The following is a 17885-nucleotide window of genomic DNA, read 5'->3' on the forward strand; positions in this document are numbered from 1 at the left end:
AAACATTGGTGTGTTATCAACATTGTTCTCATCCTAAATCCAAAACACAGCACTGTACCAGCTACTAGGAAGGAAATTAACTCTATCCCAGCCGAAACCAGGACAGTTGTAAACTTAATTTCCACAGTTGTCAGACAGGAATATACTTTCAAATCCGGTCATTTAATAATTATTAACAAGTGTATAACGAGACAGCTGAAGTAATCTATGCCCTTGCATGACAGCATCTCAGCCTGAAAAAACATGAACAGCACCTGCCTTTTCTGGCATGCTGAGACTAGTATTCCCCACCTACCCATAAACTCTGACCTGTTAAGCTAAGCAACACTTCAGGCACCCTGACAACCAGCCTCCTCTTCAGAGATCAAGAGATGCCCAATAACCTCCTCCCAGAGAAAGCTGGGGAAAAGGCCCAGCTCAGGAGAGAAGGGATCCTCAGAGTGATGGAGGAACAGCATCCTCTTCAGTAGACTGGAGATCACCGCCTGCTCTGATCTGTTACCACAGTGAAGACACAACAAGGACTGCCACTAGAAGTTGTTCCCAGCATCTTCATAAAGCTTGTACAACCCACGCTGAGCCACATGCCACTGTCTCATAGCTCTGCTGTTTAAATCTTAAATCCGAGAAGAACTTCCAGATGAATATGAAAGACAAGGTTCAGGCTTGGAAGAAGACCAAACAACACAGACACCAAAAAGCTTTGAATTCTGAAAAGGAGACTAGATGCTTCTGCAGCTAAGCAGGGCACCTTGGCTGTCACAATCACTACCAGATTTGTTAGAGCATACCATTTCCCGGCTCCTCCTTTCTCATGAGCTTATGCCAACCAAAAATTCATTGGGGGGCTTGCTTGGACATTTGCAGTAAAATACTGGGCTGATTTTTCTTTCCCAAGAAAGCTGTTTAGCCAGACCCAAAGACTGACAAGCTGTCTCTTGTTTAATTTCTGAAGGCAGTTTGCAGACAGCAACAAGAATTAACATGGGAATGGCTGGCTCTGTTTATGCCAGTAACTCATTAAAAAAACATACACAGCACACTTGGTTGGCATTATTTTCTCCAGCTATGCCGCAACGTGAAGTTCTCTCTCTCTCAGAATAAAAGCTATGAAAGTTGCCACATGCCAGGAAACCTTCACTGAACCACTAAAACTAGGGTTGGACAGGGCCTCAAGATATCATAGCATCTTTCCTGCTACCCCAAGACAGGCATAGCTAAAGCAAGCGGCTGAAGTTGGCCTCTTGATGACAGCACATCATGCAGGCACATCAGAAGTGCCTATTAGCACTGTCCAAAAGGCTTTATAAGAGATTTGGACAACTGGCTACACTGAAATACTTTCTAAAAGGAAGCAGATACCAAAGAGAATGGAACCAACTCCAAGAAAACCAGAGCAAGAACTAGTAATTACTGTAAACTACTGAGGATCATCTCAGGAATACTTCATGAGAGGGAAGTAATTGTGTCCATTGTAAGCATGAGAAGTGAAATGGCAAAATATTAAAACTGAGCCACAGTTATAGACAACTGTACAAACTAGAAGATTAAATGGCATGTACAGAACTTATGTTTATTTTATGAGATATTGTATGGACAGCTGAACACCAATAAACAATAATATCAACAACAGTAGATAGCTGAGAACCTAATGATGTAAACAGTTAAACCTTCACCTCTGCATCAAATGTGGAGTATTTTCAGGGAAATACAAGCCTGCAGCTTGCTTTCTAAATGGTAAAGCTAGAGCCCTCCATTGTGTAAAAATGCTCATGAAGCTTGAAGTACACACACAATAAGTATTTTAATGACACAGATTTCTTCAGTCTTGAATCTATTAATTCAGTTAACAACAGTGTAGTAATTAAAAAAAAAGTTGTTCTCCTTGCTTGACGTCTCAGAGTGACAAGCACTACACACCTCAGGTGTACAGCATCCAGGCTTCCTGAAAGTTCAGTCTTACCTCTTCTTTTACTAGTGTTTAATCTGCAGTTTACAAGTGCATCTTTAACCTTGCCTCAACAAAGTCTAAAGTTAATCAGAAAAGCCATTTTTCCAATATGCACCATAACTCACTCCAACCAAATTTCAGAGTTTTAAAATAGCTCCAGAATTACATTACAAGTCTAGATGATCTGCTCTAAAATCCTTATACATCCTCTAAATGAAGAGGATTAATTTGGTCCCTGAAGGTAGCAACTGGACCAGAAGTGTAATTTCTTTGGTGTGTTAAATTCAGGACCAACATTACAACTTACTTTCTCACAGCTTCAAAGTTATTCTTGACTACATACTGGTACAGGACACTCACTTGCAGACAGCTCCTTGTAAATATTAATCTAATTGTCACTTTTCCCACATTTTCAAACAAAACTACTATTACAAAACTATTACACTGTAGCGTAACCACTGCTTGTAAAACCGCATCTTCAGAGCTATGCTGATCTCATTTGCGAAGATGTGGAAAAAGGAACAAAAAGAAATAGTCTTGTAAATCACTTAAAATCGGTCTATTCAAAAAGCTAACTCTTCTACACAGGTGCACACTTTTGTGTAACTCATCTTCATATGGAGTAACATTCTTCTTCAACTATGTCTTTTTTACACATACAGTATGCTTTGTATCATACAAATCGATGAGCTCTTTGATTCACTGCTAACCTCTCTATGTTGTGGTTGTAGACGATGTTTGGTAGATACTGTTTCACTTCTACTGAAAAATATCCCAGCACATCAAACTCCTGATAACACACATTGGCTGTTTTTTCTAGAAATAAGAAAAGAAACAAGTGTCTCTGATATCGAGAAATTCTTAGATAGGGTTTAGAGAGGTGTAAAAATATTAAATGTACTGCTGCAAAAGGACCAGATGCTTCATCAAGCCTGTAAACCATGCCTCTGTCGGGAGCTACTACACTCCTCTGAAGTCCTATTTTGAATTTACACGAGAGACACAGCCAACTATAGGAGCTTTAATTCATCCTTATTGCATTAAACAGGGTGACTTGATTATCAACATGTACATGAAGGGGCACAATTTGCATAGCGCCAGGGATAACTTAGAGCATTGCTAAACATTGCTAACATACATTTGCTTGTACAGTTAAAAAATATCTTGAAAAAAATTTTCATGGTGGCAAGATGTGTCAAATACAACCAGGGAGAAAATCACTATCTGTCCAGCAGGAAGAAGGGAATTTTCTTTACATGGACATTGGACCCGGAAGAAACAGTTTCATGGGACAGAGCTTTGTCTCTGTGCTAGTCAATACCTGGTTCGCTACTCCAGCAACCTTTCTGGATGCTACTTGGAGGCAGGATATCTTTAGTGTAATGCAGGCTCTGAGACCCACTTAGAGGCTAGGTATGGTAGCAATTGAACTTTCTGTATCTCACAACCATTCCCATGAGTTAGTTATTCCCCCAAACCTTAAGACCAACACATATTGTGAGGCAGAACAAATAAATAGTTCCCCTCCATGTCCAACAGCTATATCATACCAACAGTTTCCTAGATTTTGCACACAAACTTAAAGAAGTCTAAAAAAGTATTATAGTCCACTGAGCAGTGATAGAATCTTATTGTACATGTCACTGTGTGTATGGTTTTCTCATGAAGCCTGCTGGAACCATACTGGGGAACTCTATCTACAACTCTGTGTACTGCCTCAGTCCAGTGGCCCTTTGCTAGATATCCTTTCCCCCAGTCTCACATTTTGGGATGTGTGCCTTTCATTCTACATACCAGTAGGGAGACATCTGGGGAATCAGTGAGAAAAGCACAAGGATATTTGAAGCGTTGCTGTGCTGAAGGATTCTAACACCTAGCTGTCACAAAAGGCCTCAGAAACTCTTTATCCTGTAAGAACCTATTTTGTTTTAAACAGCAGTTTTGCCCCGCCAAGGTCAGTATCTGATTCTCTGTTGTCATCTCCAAAATAATTTATACCTGTGAAGACAAACTCAAGCCTGGAAAATTTACCTGGCAACTTACCATGTGAGCAGCTGTTAACATACTGTCCCACCGCCAGTGGGTTTTGAAGGGCAGCTGTGAGCCAGCTCACATCACTCATTTGAAATGGGCCAAGTTGATCTCTCCTGCTGCAAGACCTGAAATGAACAACAGCATTAATGTGAATCACTGCTCCTTCACTTAACAGGCGATCTGTACTTCCTCCTGTAGAAATGACCACAGTAGCTGGGTAAAGTTACAGCTGTCCAACCTACCTGGGCAACAGGACAACATTGGGGTGGGGGGGTGGGGGAATTGTCAACACGGACGACAACACCAACACCTTGATGATACTTTAAAAAGTACATTTAAACCTCCCACCAGTGTGTGGTGTCTTTCAGACTCCAGTGGAAGAACCTGTACAAAACCACCATGTACAATTCCAGAAATCAACATCAAACTTTACCATTACAGAAGTGTCAATACATCTTGTTCACCTCTAAAAGATGTGAAGGCTCATTACAATATCAACTTCAAACTCATTCCCAGAATTCAAATCTGGTATTAGTAGGTATTAATATTCAAATTAGGTATTATTTTAGATCATTTTGCTTGTTATTAATTTTCTTTTCATGTCATATTTAAATACAGAAATTGCTACAAATTGTAGACCAGAGCCAGAGTTACCAGATTCACCCTTTTGGTATTAGCAAATCTATACGGAGGCTTTTTTTGTTTTGTTTTTCATTCACTAAGCAGATTTGAATAACAGCTCAGAAGCATGTCAAAAATTTTATGCTACGTCCTGCTCATATTAAAACTTTTTTTTTTTTAACAGGAAACAGTCTCCGTACATCAAAACACATCTCATTGGCATTACAGATGGGGACACAAGTACATAACAGATCGCATCCAGCAGCTCTTACCCTTGTGCTGTTTGTATTACAGTACGCGATACACATAGATGGATGATATTCAAATATAACTCAATTTAGGGTAAGACAACAGGGAACTGAGACTATTAGTACCACCGTTTTAAATATCAGTTCAGTCACATTCCCCTATTTCTTTTGACTGCTTACCTGTACACTGATCTTGATAGTCCTTTATCATTCCCATCAATAAGGATGCTATCTATGCACCTAAAAATAAAGGAATTGCCAAGGGACTGGAAAAAGAAGGGCTCATGCTTTCTGTATACTGTATCTGTTGCAAGACAGATATGATTATTTCAGAAGAAAATAAGTTAACTGTCAGAATGGGTTTATGATATGATCCAGTTCCCTCCACACAGAAACTCAAAGGAGACAGAGGGGGTAGGAGAACTCTTCTCTCAGTTCGTGACATTAACACTTGTAAACCCACAAGCTTTTAGACACGTCTTTGTGTGATGCAAAAAAAAAAAATCTATATGAGCTGAAATATATTCCAAAGAGAGAAGCCATTGAAGGAAATCATTAAATGGAAGGTCTGTGTCCGGTACCCATGTGAGAGGTAGATAAAACATCACAGTCAACTGGCCTGCCTTAGAGAGGAAAACATGGTGATATTTGTTCAGGAAACTCAGCTGCTTTGTTACTACTGTGCCAGGACTCTCTGAAAAGCACACAGAGACAGCAAAGAACCTGAAATACCCCCCCGATCAGAGGTTTTGCTTGGTACAAGAGAGGGAAAATGACAAACTAAGAAGAAAAGACAAATCATTTCAGCAGAACATTCCCCAAATCTGTGGGCAGGATTTAACCTGCCTTGGGTTCCAAGCAGACAAATGACAGCAGACTAGCTTGCGATTTTTCATGATATTGCAGTCCTGCATCCCTCACACCCACTACATCTTCAGCAACCCTCTGCATAAAACTTTCATTGCAGTCTCGCAAGGAGCTAGGTGAAGGCCCTGCTGGCAGGCTGCACTCACTGCTAAACAACAGTCAGGAGAGCACTGACCTTCTCTCTCCACAGGGTCCCTTCCCCAGCCAGCAGCCCTGCAGTTTCCTTCATACCTCTGAAAACAGCAGGCATTTCAACAGCTCATCCTCTTGTTTTGCTAGATGAGCTGCTAGATGACCCTCTCAATGAGCCTACACTCACATTTAGTACATGCCTGAAATTTGAAGCGAGATACAAGGTTGCAGGCTCCTTCTCTGTGATTTTCACTTGGCAATCACTCAGTTTACCAGTCAACGGTAATAGCCAGATACTCCCACTTCAGCAAACAAAACATGCTCTGCTGCCCAATTCTTGGACTGGTCCCAATCCCGTACCACCAGCATAAGCTAGAGACCACATGCAGGGGATGATTCTGTTGACAGATGAAAACAGAAACAAATCCAAAGCATTTCAACAGATCTATCCTAGCTTGGCCATACTGACAGAATTACAAATCTTTAAGAAATATAAGCAAATACAGTTCCAAGAAATGAAAAGGAAGAGCAGTCCTGAAGGGCAAAGGGGTCCAGGAAGGCTGGACGATCTTCAAGAAGGAAGTCTTAAAGGCGCAGGAGCAGACTGTCCCCATACACCGTAAGAAGAACGGGCAGGGGAAACGACCGGCCTGGCTGAACGGGGAGCTCTTGCTGGGACTCAGGAAAAAAAGGAGAGTTTACCGCTTGTGGAAGAAGGGGCAGGCAACTCAAGAAGAGTACAGGGATCTCGTTAGGTCATGAAGAGAGGAAATGAGAAAGGCAAAAGCCCAGCTAGAACGCAATCTGGCCGCTGTCGTTAGAGACAACAAAAAAAGTTTTTACAAATATATTAATGACAAGAAGAGAGCCAAGGAGAATCTCCATCCTTTATTGGATGCAGGGGGGAACATTGTCACCGAGGATGAGGAAAAGGCTGAGGTACTCAATGCCTTCTTTGCCTCAGTCTTTAACAGGCAGACCAGTTATCCTCAGGGTACTCGGACCCCTGAGTTGGAAGACAGGGACGGCGAGCAGGATGAGCCCCCCATAATCCAAGAGGAAGCAGTCAATGACCTGCTACGCCACCTGGATGCTCACAGGTCTATGGGGCCAGATGGGATCCACCTGAGAGTGCTGAGGGAGCTAGCGGAGGAGCTCGCCAAGCTGTTCTCCATCATCTATCAGCAGTCCTGGTTAACAGGGGAGGTCCCGGACAACTGGAGGCTTGCCAATGTGACACCCATCTACAAGAAGGGCCAGAAGGAGGATCCGGGGAACTACAGGCCTGTCAGCCTGACCTTGGTGCCGGGGAAGATTATGGAGCAGTTCATCTTGAGGGCGCTCACAAGGCATGAGCGGGACAACCAGGGGATCAGGCCCAGCCAGCACGGGTTCATGAGAGGCAGGTCCTGCTTGACCAACCTGATCTCCTTCTATAACCAGGTGACCCGCCTAGTGGATGAGGGAAAGGCTGTAGATGTGGTCTACCTGGACTTCAGCGAGGCCTTTGACACCGTCTCCCACAGCATTCTCCTGGAGAAGCTGGCGGCTCACGGCTTAGACAGGTGTACTCTGCGCTGGGTCAAAAACTGGCTGGACAGCCGGGCCCAGAGAGTTGTGGTGAATGGAGTTCAATCCAGTTGGCGGCCGGTCACGAGCGGTGTTCCCCAGGGCTCAGTACTGGGGCTGGTCTTGTTCAATATCTTTATCAATGATCTGGATGAGGGGATCGAGTGCACCCTCAGGAAGTTTGCAGACGACACCAAGTTGGGCGGGAGTGTTGATCTGCTCGAGGGTAGGAAGGCTCTGCAGAGGGACCTGGACAGGCTGGATCGATGGGCCGAGGCCAACTCTATGAGGTTCAACAAGGCCAAGTGCCGGGTCCTGCACTTCGGCCACAACAACCCCATGCAGCGCTACAGGCTTGGGGAAGAGTGGCTGGAAAGCTGCCTGTCGGAAAAGGACCTGGGGATGCTGGTTAACAGCCAGCTGAACATGAGCCGGCAGTGTGCCCAGGCGGCCAAGAAGGCCAATGGCATCCTGGCCTGTATCAGAAATAGTGTGGCCAGCAGGAGTAGGGAAGTGATCGTCCCCCTGTACTCAGCCCTGGTGAGGCCACACCTCGACTACTGTGTTCAGTTTTGGGCCCCTCACTACAAGAAGGACGTTGAGGTGCTGGAGTGTGTCCAGAGAAGGGCAATGAAGCTGGTGAGGGGTCTGGAGAACAAGTCTTATGAGGAGCGGCTGAGGGAACTGGGGTGGTTTAGTCTGGAGAAGAGGAGGCTGAGGGGAGACCTCATCACTCTCTACAACTACCTGAAAGGAGGTTGTAGCGAGGTGGGTGTTGGTCTCTTCTCCCAAGTAACTAGCAATAGGACAAGAGGAAATGGCCTCAAGTTGTACCAGGGGAGGTTTAGATTGGACATGAGGAAAAATTTCTTTACGGAAAGAGTGGTTAAACATTGGAACAGGCTGCCCAGGGAAGTGGTTGAGTCCCCATCCCTGGAGGTATTTAAAAGACGAGTAGATGAGGCGCTTAGGGACATGGTTTAGTGGGGATGGTGGTGTTGGGTTGACAGTTGGACTTGATTATCTTAGAGGTCTTTTCCAACGTTAATGATTCTATGATTTTAATAGAGAAGTGCTGATTTTCCAAACATGCTTTATTGGAAGAGAGTTCCACTAAGTAAAGGGTTTGTTTTCATTCTCCAATTTGTATTGGAGAAATTCAGTCTTGTCTGCTGATCTGTGTGGAGACCTCACAACCCCATTTTTCAGATCCTTATCCAAAACAGAAACCCCAGAGGATTGCTCACCTGCTTGAAATTGCTTCCATGCATTTTTGTTTAAAGAATCTGGAACAAATTTTCTAGCAGCTGAGAAATCATTGAATATAGAAAGGTTGTTTTTGGTGTTTGTTTGGTGTTTTTTTTTTTTTAGAAAGAAAATTACCCCCCTCCCCCCAAATATTGCTTTGCTTATTTCCAAAATAACTCTAGTCAGTTTATACAGAAATATTCTCATTCATCTAACTTGTGATTTTGTTAAGGAACGATAGAAATAAAACTCATGGAAAAAAATTAGTGTAGAATTTTGGCATTCTATAAGTAGATAGTTAAAAATCACATCTAACAACTAGAAATAAGAACATTTCATTACCAGAATACATATATACAACCATCCCTTTCAGTACAAAACCTTTGGTAATAAAGACTCTAGTTCCAGCAGACATCAGGAAACTTCGGTCTTGAGTAATACTGAACCCTAGTGTATTAAACAGAACTTTCCTCTAGACTAAACACATGTTGACTCTGTGTCATGGTTTAACCCCATCCGGCAACTAAGCACCACACAGCTGCTTGCTTACTCCCCCCTGGTGGGATGGGGGAGAGAATCGGAAGAGTAAAAGTGAGAAAACTCGTGGGTTGAGATAAAGACAGTTTAATAGGCAAAGCAAAAGCTGCGTGTGCAAGCAAAGCAAAACAAGGAATTCATTCACCACTTCCCATTGGCAGGCAGGTGTTCAGACATCTCCAGAAAAGCAGAGCTCCATCATGCGTAACGGTTACTTGGGAAGACAAACGCCATCACTCCGAACATCCCCCCCCCTTCCTCCTTCTTCCCCCAGCTTTTTATTGCTGAGCATGATGTCACATGGTATGGAATATCCCTTTGGCCAGTTGGGGTCAGCTGTCCCGGCTGTGTCCCCTCCCAGCTTCTTGTGCACCCCCAACCTACTCACTGGTGGGGTGGTGTGAGAAGCAGAAAAGGCCTTGACTCTGTGTAAGCACTGCTCAGCAATAAGGAAAACATCCCTGTGTTATCAACACTGTTTCCAGCACAAATCCAAAACATAGCCCCATACTAGCTACTCTGAAGAAAATTAACTCTACCCCAGCCAAAACCAGCACACTCTGATAGTTACATGAATTTACTTTTGATCACTTCTGCTCAACAGTCAGTAATTCAAGATATTTAATTTCTGGAAGTAAGGCCAAGATACACATTTGTCTACTGAAATCATTTATGAACAAAGCTTTAAATATTTTCAGTAGTGTTTCAAGGACATCTTCAGAGATAATTTTGTCTTGGGAGTTTTCAGGAACATATCAGAGGGTCCTGTAAAAAAAAAAGAATATCTTAAGATTACATTTTTTTCCTAAATAAGATACAGGAGAGTTATTTTACAGCAGCAAGTTATCTGCACTATTGTTTTAAACAAACCCAAACTCTAAAGAATATTCTTTCATACTGGTCCTACTATAAAACCATCATCTGATGTATTTACAGCAACACAAGTAGGTTAAATCTCACTGAGCTCTTAGTGACAAACATACCAAGAATCAAATATATATATATTTGATTATCAAAATTTATATAAATAAGTTCATTACACTTTAAATGAGGAGAGAACAAATATTATGCTGACTAGGGACATTTTAATTTAGGTTACTTACAACAATATCCTACTTGTTAAAATTCAAGCACTACTTTTACTTTTGAAAAGGTGGCAGCCATCTTATCGGGGGGAAAAAAAAAAAAAATTCTATTTGGCTACTTCCAGCTCTGATTTTAATGGTAAATACTATTCTAAAGTATCCAAGTATTAGTTTTACACCAGCAAAGTGACACAGAAGGCCGAACCACTTTTGCAAAGGAGCCACATCCCAGTGAAAAACCGTTAGCTCCTACGGTGCCCCCGATCACTCCCGAGAAGGGGGGGGGAAGCGAGGTCTCAGCCACGGCAGCCCCTCACCCCCAGAGGGGAGTTTTCCCCCACCTCCAGCAGCTACTCAAGGCCGGAAAACTCTGCAGCAACCCACCAGGCGGCGCCGGCCGCCGACACCGGCTCGGCCGCCGCCTCATCCCACTGCAGAGCAGAAAGGGCAGCGGGGCAGGCTTCCCCCAAGCGGCCTCGCCGCTGCCTACCTCGGGCTTGCCCCTCCGTCTCACCTGCTCTTGCGGCGGAGGCTGAGGGCCAGCCAGGGCACGAAACGGTACGCGTAGGCGCCCCAGCGCTGCCGCTGCGCCCGCTCCCTCATAGCCATCCTGGGCAACACTCTCTCGAGTCGCGCCCACGCAGCTGGCCCAGCTAATCCCTGCTCCAGACACGAGGCCGTATTTGCATGCGGAGCTTGGAGCTCCACGGGCTGTAATAACAAGCAGTAGCCCACGCCCAAGATCGAACGTCACTTAGGATGACGGATTAAAAAAAAAAGTACATTTTTAAGTAGCAGATACCAACTTTACTTAATGTAACATTGCTGTGCACTTAACACACGTGAAAGTATATTGCAATCCAATTTTTTTTAGATTTTAAAAATTTATTTTTAAAATTAAAATTGATATAGCTATATTTAAATAAATTAGAACAAAGTACAAGTCAGCCCATCAGAGCACTGAACTGACTGACCAAGAGGGCTTCCTCACTCCCTGCCCCCCATGCATCTGAGGCACAATCCCATCACTCCCTAGAGCCAGGGAAGGATGCCCAGGGAAATATGGATGGATTGACTTGTCCTGCACAACCCAACAGCTGGACAGGGAGCAGCTTTCACTCAGCTAAGGAGAGAAGGCAGCTCACAAGGACCATGAAAAACTTCTTAATGAACAACTCCATGTTGGCATCGATGAAACTGGACTCAAGTGCAGCTGGGACTCTGTTCTTCAACAGCTGACAGCATAAGAGCTAGTTAACCATAGGATGCTACATATAACATCATGATATATTTGCACCAAAAAAGGGAGAGTTGCAGGCACTGGAAAAGAAAGCTTGTATCCCATGGGTGCATATTTATATATGTAAACACACACACACATATCTATCTAAAAGATGTTTAATAAAACACAGAAGGAGCATGTAACAATCAAAAAAGGCATGATCTGATACCAAAACAAGTTAAAAAAGTGAGCTAGAAGCAGCAGTTGAACCCCACCCTCCTTGACAATTCTACATTCAGGAGCAATCCAAACACTATCATCAACTCACCTTTCCAAAATTATACTGTGCCTGCGTCTACTGACACTGAAGACTGTTAGCACCTCAGATGATCCTCTTCATTGATCAATAGCCCAGAGCTGAAACCTGTTAACATTTCTGTCCACTTTTGAATAGTATTTGGCTCTGGTGACAAGGAGACATGAGTTATACTTTGTAGCATCATAAGCAACTGCAGCTTGAAACGTACAGCCCACTTACTGATGCGAAGCAGTCTGCATGATTCACAACAAACCTAACAAAAGGAATATATTTACAAATCACGAGCATTTAGGACTCAAGTGTGTGTGGGGTGGGGGCAAAAACTCTTTTGGTGCCACATTCTACCATCAATTGTCTGTAAAACGAATCAAAAAATCTAGCAAAAAAACATTCAGCAATTATCTTCAAAAAAATTAACTACATTATGTGTTGGTACCTAGGTGTAAGTTTACATAAATCAGCCCATATGCAAATGGAGTAACATTTGGGGAGGGTGATGATAAAAACATTTATCAACCAACTTCATAGAATGAGATTAAAAAAAGTGATATGACATTGTTCATAAACCTTGACTAGAATGCTAACACAACCTGGACTACATGCTATGACCCACCCAAGCCTTACTTGGTGTTCTTATGAGCAAGATACTTTATTCTGACAAAGGCCTCCAAATTATTCTTTACACATCATAAGTTTAGAACCTGTTAGAGATAAAGATAAGAGTAATCTTATGATCTCCTTGGTCACTGTTCCATCTCAGTCTCCCTTCTCTGCTTAGGTACCTACTTTTATAAAACTTGTATCTTTAATGCTGCTCCTGATCTGCAGTTTTAGTTAAAATCTGCCAATGAAGTCAAAAGTTATTGGGAAAACAAGACAGAACATGACAGCATATATCTTTCATAGGAAACCAGCTTAAAAAAAATAATCATAAGCAGCTAGTGTTTGGGAATTTGTTTTCGGGTAAACAGAGAAAGCAAACCTCAAGTCACTGTCAAAGCTTAACTCCTAAGTCTGGATCTGAACTCTTGCCAAGAGTTTGGGATTTTGAGCCAGACCCACCAAAGCAATGAAACAAGCAGGAAAATTCACTTCCCATCTCAGAGCCTTATAAATATTTATAAATTGCCTCTTGATTTACTCCATATTCACTTTAATTCTATTGTTGGTCTTGCACATTTTTCCAAGAACAGGAACTGAGCAATGATATACTGCAAACTGAAATAACTGAGGGAAATAAAAGGAAATGGCACAGTACATCAGGGTAAGCCTCAGCCTTTGGCTGGCTCAAAGTGCTTTTCTGCCATCTTCTGGACTTTCTCAATAATGACATGGAAGAAAGGTAGCAATTCACAACTGAAATTCTGAATTTCAGCAGCTGTGTGCCTTAATGAGAAAACAACATGCATGTTTGCCACAGTATATGTATATTGTAGCTCTTAAAAGCAAGATTGTCACATTCATGATTCAGCTCAGCAAGGAACACTAAGCAATGAGAGAAAAGTTAGTAAGGGAAATAGTGTCTTCAGGAGGTGGGCACAGTCAAGGCAGAACAGCCATACATGAGTTTACCCACTCAGATGAAGAGGAAATACGTGATCCTCATGACATTCCAACATGCTCTGAAAGCAATCATTGCCTTTCAATGAGAACTTGCAAAGATGAAACACTCTCAGACTTCAACCTATGACAGTCACGTAGAACACAATGTAATATTATTCCCACCAGAGAAACCAAAATGGGCATAACTTACTATTTACCTGTGGAAGAACTGAATATGCCCTTTGCAAATGAAGACATTTGGTTCCTTAAGTACGTGTCTTTGACATTTACTGTCAACTGCTGGAGACAGGTGATCTCTGCCATCCCTTGTTCCTAAAAAGGAGACTGCAACATTATAACTACCACACAGTACTGTAAAATTCAGGAGTTTAATAATAGATCAAATGAAGGAAAAATACCTTACACTCAATTTATCTTTAACTGTCACCATATGTTCTCCTTGACATTTCAGTTAATATATTTTTCTGATTTTAAAAATCAGATATTAGAATTTAACTGAATATTGCTGCTACCAAGTTTTGCTGGTGAATTGATATGTTCATCTCTATTTGCAGAAAAAAATCACATAAGTAATGGAGAATATAAAGATTGATCCTTCAAAATGTAGAATTCAGTAGTCACAAAAGAGGCTATAGAACACGAACTTAATTTTCAACTATCCAAAAATCAATTAATCTTAAAAATATCAAAAAAAATCAGGAGAAAGACAAGCAACTGAAACAAGCCCTAGTTTTGCAATACATATTCAGATTGCCTTAATAAGGAAAGATTTATGTTTGCTACTTAAATCAGAAACAACAGAATCATTTCACTGAAAACCATAAAATAGCAGATTAACTTCCAAGATATACCTCAATGGCTCCAGAACTTATCTAACCAAATCAACTTGCTTGACTTGGCAATTAATAGTTATATTTCTGTAGTAACGCAAAATTTAGACATTTAATGTTAGATCTAAGGGCATAAGCAAAATGAGGTTCATAGATACAGAGCAGTTCCTATCTTTATTATAAATTAAAAGTATTTAGTGTTTGTTCCTGCCCTTTATCTAAGCATTCTTCATTGATATACCTGATATACATATATCAGCCAATATTAGTATGTAATTTAATATTAGAAACAGTCTTACTATATCAAGTGTTGCATATGAAATTGTGTATAAACAGTGAAGTGTGCCAGAAATTTTATTCACATCGTTAAATTGAACATATTTACATTAAAATAAACAAAGGACAAAATTTGTTCAAAAACTTTTATTTACTATAAAGAAAACCCACCAAAATAGGTACAAATTATACTATATAGAATTGGTTCAATGGGGTAAAAACTTAATTAAAGTATCTTGATATATTTAAAATAACAAAGGATACAATGAAGCCAAATTTCTTAACCCAGAGATTTCTGTAAAATTTGCTTGCACAGTAAGGTGCTAATAGAAGTTAGCCCTTAAGCCCTGGAAGTCTTAGGAATCTGTCATAGCAAATATAATTTCATTGTGAAAGTGAACTTTGGTAGAAGAAACTCTATAGGACACCTGAGGTAGTAGAAACTGGAATAAACAGCAGTAGACGTTATTTACAACTTAAGTACCAAATAACATTAAGAACACACAAAAAAAAAATCATTACACAATACAGTTTTCAGTCCAGCTTTGATCCAAAGAAAATAAGAATATTGCATCACATCTGCATTTTAAAAACACCACAATTACCAGCAAGCTGAGGGAAACAAACTCAAACAAATACATTTGGACACCTAGAGGCAGTCTGAGTTTGAAATGTGGTAGGCATGGTGATCTACAAAGTAATACCGATTAGCTAAGGTTCATCAGTTTATACAGTTTACATTTCTGCCAGAAACAGTATTAATCTGACAACTGATCTTCCAATACATGAATTGGCAAGAGGGTATCCTTTAAAGCTTGCACATAAGAAAGACTTGGAAACGATCTTATTAGAATGAGAAATTCTAAAGTGGTCAAAAAAAGTACAAAACAGAACTACCAAACTTCACATTTTGGTATTATCTTTAACTCTTCAAAGTCTGCCAATCTTTCAAAACAAAGGAATGTAAAATTTCCAAGAGAAACACATTCACAACTCACAACACCACTTTTTATTAGTATGAGCACTATCATCCCTGTAAACTTCTCTAAGATGTTTAACTTCCAATTTGTATTGTACATTTTTAATGTACTATAGCTTATTTAGTTTATCCTGAGTCTTTGAAAATAACCAATTCTATTTCAGTCCAACAATTCAACTGGCTTCTGAAGAGTTAAAACATGAACAGTATTCCTTCCCCCCCCCCCCCCCCAATTGATTAAACACAGTATTCGATTTAAAAAAGATCCCCCCTCTTAAAAAGGCAAAAGAAAAGCTGCCATTTTCCTTCGGCATTGCATGCATCAGAATCTAAAAACCTGCCTTTAAAATAATTTTAAAAACACACCTGCTAAAAACACAAGTTTTGCACTACAGGTGAAACTTTACTTCACATTTTACTTAACCTTGTTTTTCAAGTCCAAGTTTGTTTCTTGTTAAAATAAATACCTTTCTTATGGTAATATTTTTAACATTTTCAAATTAAATTATCACTAATGGCTACAGTAAATAGATGATGTACAGCAGAAGGAAAACAGCAAGTAAAACTTGTTATCAGTGGAGAATGGGACCTCAGTTTTGTTATACAAAGAATGAGATTTACTCATAGGTGGCACCTGCACCCACTGCAGTACAGGACAAAGTCTCCCATAAACTTTAATGGGAGCTGGGTTTGGGGCCTTTGACATGAAACTTCTCTACACGACTTGCCAGAAGGAACTGCTATATGAAAAGAAGGCTCAACTTTTAGCACGATTCAGACTAAGCTGTTTTATGCAAGATATATATATTTTTAATGACCTATACTATCAGAGGCTGAAACACTGAATTGAAGGTGGCATTTTATTTTATTCCAGATTTCCAGCAAATCTGTTTTTAAAACTCTTGTGTCAGCAAGATGTTCCACGACACAGTTTGCATCTTTTTCTAAAAACTATTTTAAAAGATCACCTTTCCCTGAAAGTTAAAAATACAATGAAAACAAACTTTATTTTCAAAAGAAATTACATGACCAGCAGTAAATGCACAGTGAACCACAACTGCCTGCTCTTACTTTAAGGAAGGCAAAGTGTTTTTTTTAAAGTATCCATCAATGTTTGGATTTATACAGAGTTCTCTGAGTAACAATTAAGAGACACAGATACAGAACTTCCTTTTAACCAGTGCTGAAAACTGACTAATTGCAAAACCCTCTACTTCACATCTACATGATGTGAAATGGAACAGTGATTGCTATATTAAAATAGATCCTGAGCCCCTCAGCTGCTAATATTGCTGAAAAAGTGCTCCAAATAAAATAAAAATCACTTATCTGCTAAATAATCACGCAGATTTAAGGAAAAATGCTTTTGTGTTCACATAGAGCCAGATGTTTGAAAAGGCACAGTTTACAAGTCTCTGCACAAGTTGTGAAAAGTTGCATACTGAGCTTAGGTAAAGATCTCAATTTGTCAATCACATACTTAGGTAGTGTCCTCCACTGGCCTTATATGTCCTTGATGTATCTATCATTAAGGCCAGCAGAATAATACAAGCTGCTGTGCTTAACTGCACTGCAAGACAGTTATCGTATATTCAGTAGCATCTTCAGTATATCAGCCTTACACATAGATAGCTACCATGTAGTACGGAAGACCGGGTGTTTCAGCAGCTCCCTTGATGGGGGTCTGTCCTGAGGTTGAAGTTCTAAACACCGAAGAGTCACATCTCTCAAACCAGGAGACAGATGTGAAGGGATTGATGGAGCAGTAGTTGCACTAGCAATCTGAACAAAGGGAAAACAACTTTTTTAGAAGTCGGTGATTCTTAAGCCCCCTCTCCTACCCCAAAAACCTTCAACAAGCTAATCATTTTCAGCTGACTAGTTATATTATGAGTTTTTATCCACTTAGCATATTTCCTACTGCAGTTTGAGGATTACATTACTGCTTCCATTTTATAAAATGGGTCTTAAGATCCCTTTATGCTTCTTTCCCCAATAATGTATGCTCTATTGCTTTTCAGTCTGCCTCTCTCCTTGCACTTTTCTCTAAATTTTCTTCTTACAGCAAGATTCTGCAGTAACCATCTGCTAAGTAGGCCATAAGAAAAGCTCTTATGCCACACTTATGGGTATTCTTTAGTCTAATACTTGCCATCACTGTTAACTGGCATAGTGTAAGCAAACATTGAGATATATTAAGCTGAGTGATGTTACATTATGATATATTAAGCTGGGTATGCTCTCTTGCATTGTCTTACTGTATTTCTGCTACCACCCCAAAGGGCAATCTTTCTCAGATAGAAGCAGATCACTCCCAACTAAATTAATTTTTATCTTCTCTAGATCAAATTAAGCAAGACTGAGAACACTAGAGTGGCACCACCAGATTCACACAGAACCAAGA

The 17885-nt window shown here is 40.7% G+C and overlaps 1 protein-coding gene and 1 pseudogene across 2 annotated transcripts in view; both read right to left on the reverse strand.

The window, feature by feature from the left end:
• Positions 1 to 1842: 1842 nt before the first annotated feature.
• LOC143171991 (SET domain-containing protein 9-like) lies at positions 1843 to 10950 on the reverse strand (annotated as a pseudogene).
• Positions 10951 to 15736: 4786 nt separating this feature from the next.
• Positions 15737 to 17885, reverse strand: part of LOC143171983 (mitogen-activated protein kinase kinase kinase 1-like) — an 89011-nt gene continuing 86862 nt past the window's right edge. For both annotated transcript variants that reach the window (XM_076361175.1, XM_076361174.1), the window contains exon 20: positions 15737 to 17263. In XM_076361175.1, the coding sequence (XP_076217290.1) occupies positions 17114 to 17263 (150 nt within the window). In that variant the 3' untranslated portion in view covers positions 15737 to 17113. The remainder of the gene's footprint in view (positions 17264 to 17885) is intronic.

Source organism: Aptenodytes patagonicus, chromosome W (assembly GCF_965638725.1).
Source record: "Aptenodytes patagonicus chromosome W, bAptPat1.pri.cur, whole genome shotgun sequence".
Lineage (NCBI taxonomy): Eukaryota > Metazoa > Chordata > Aves > Sphenisciformes > Spheniscidae > Aptenodytes > Aptenodytes patagonicus.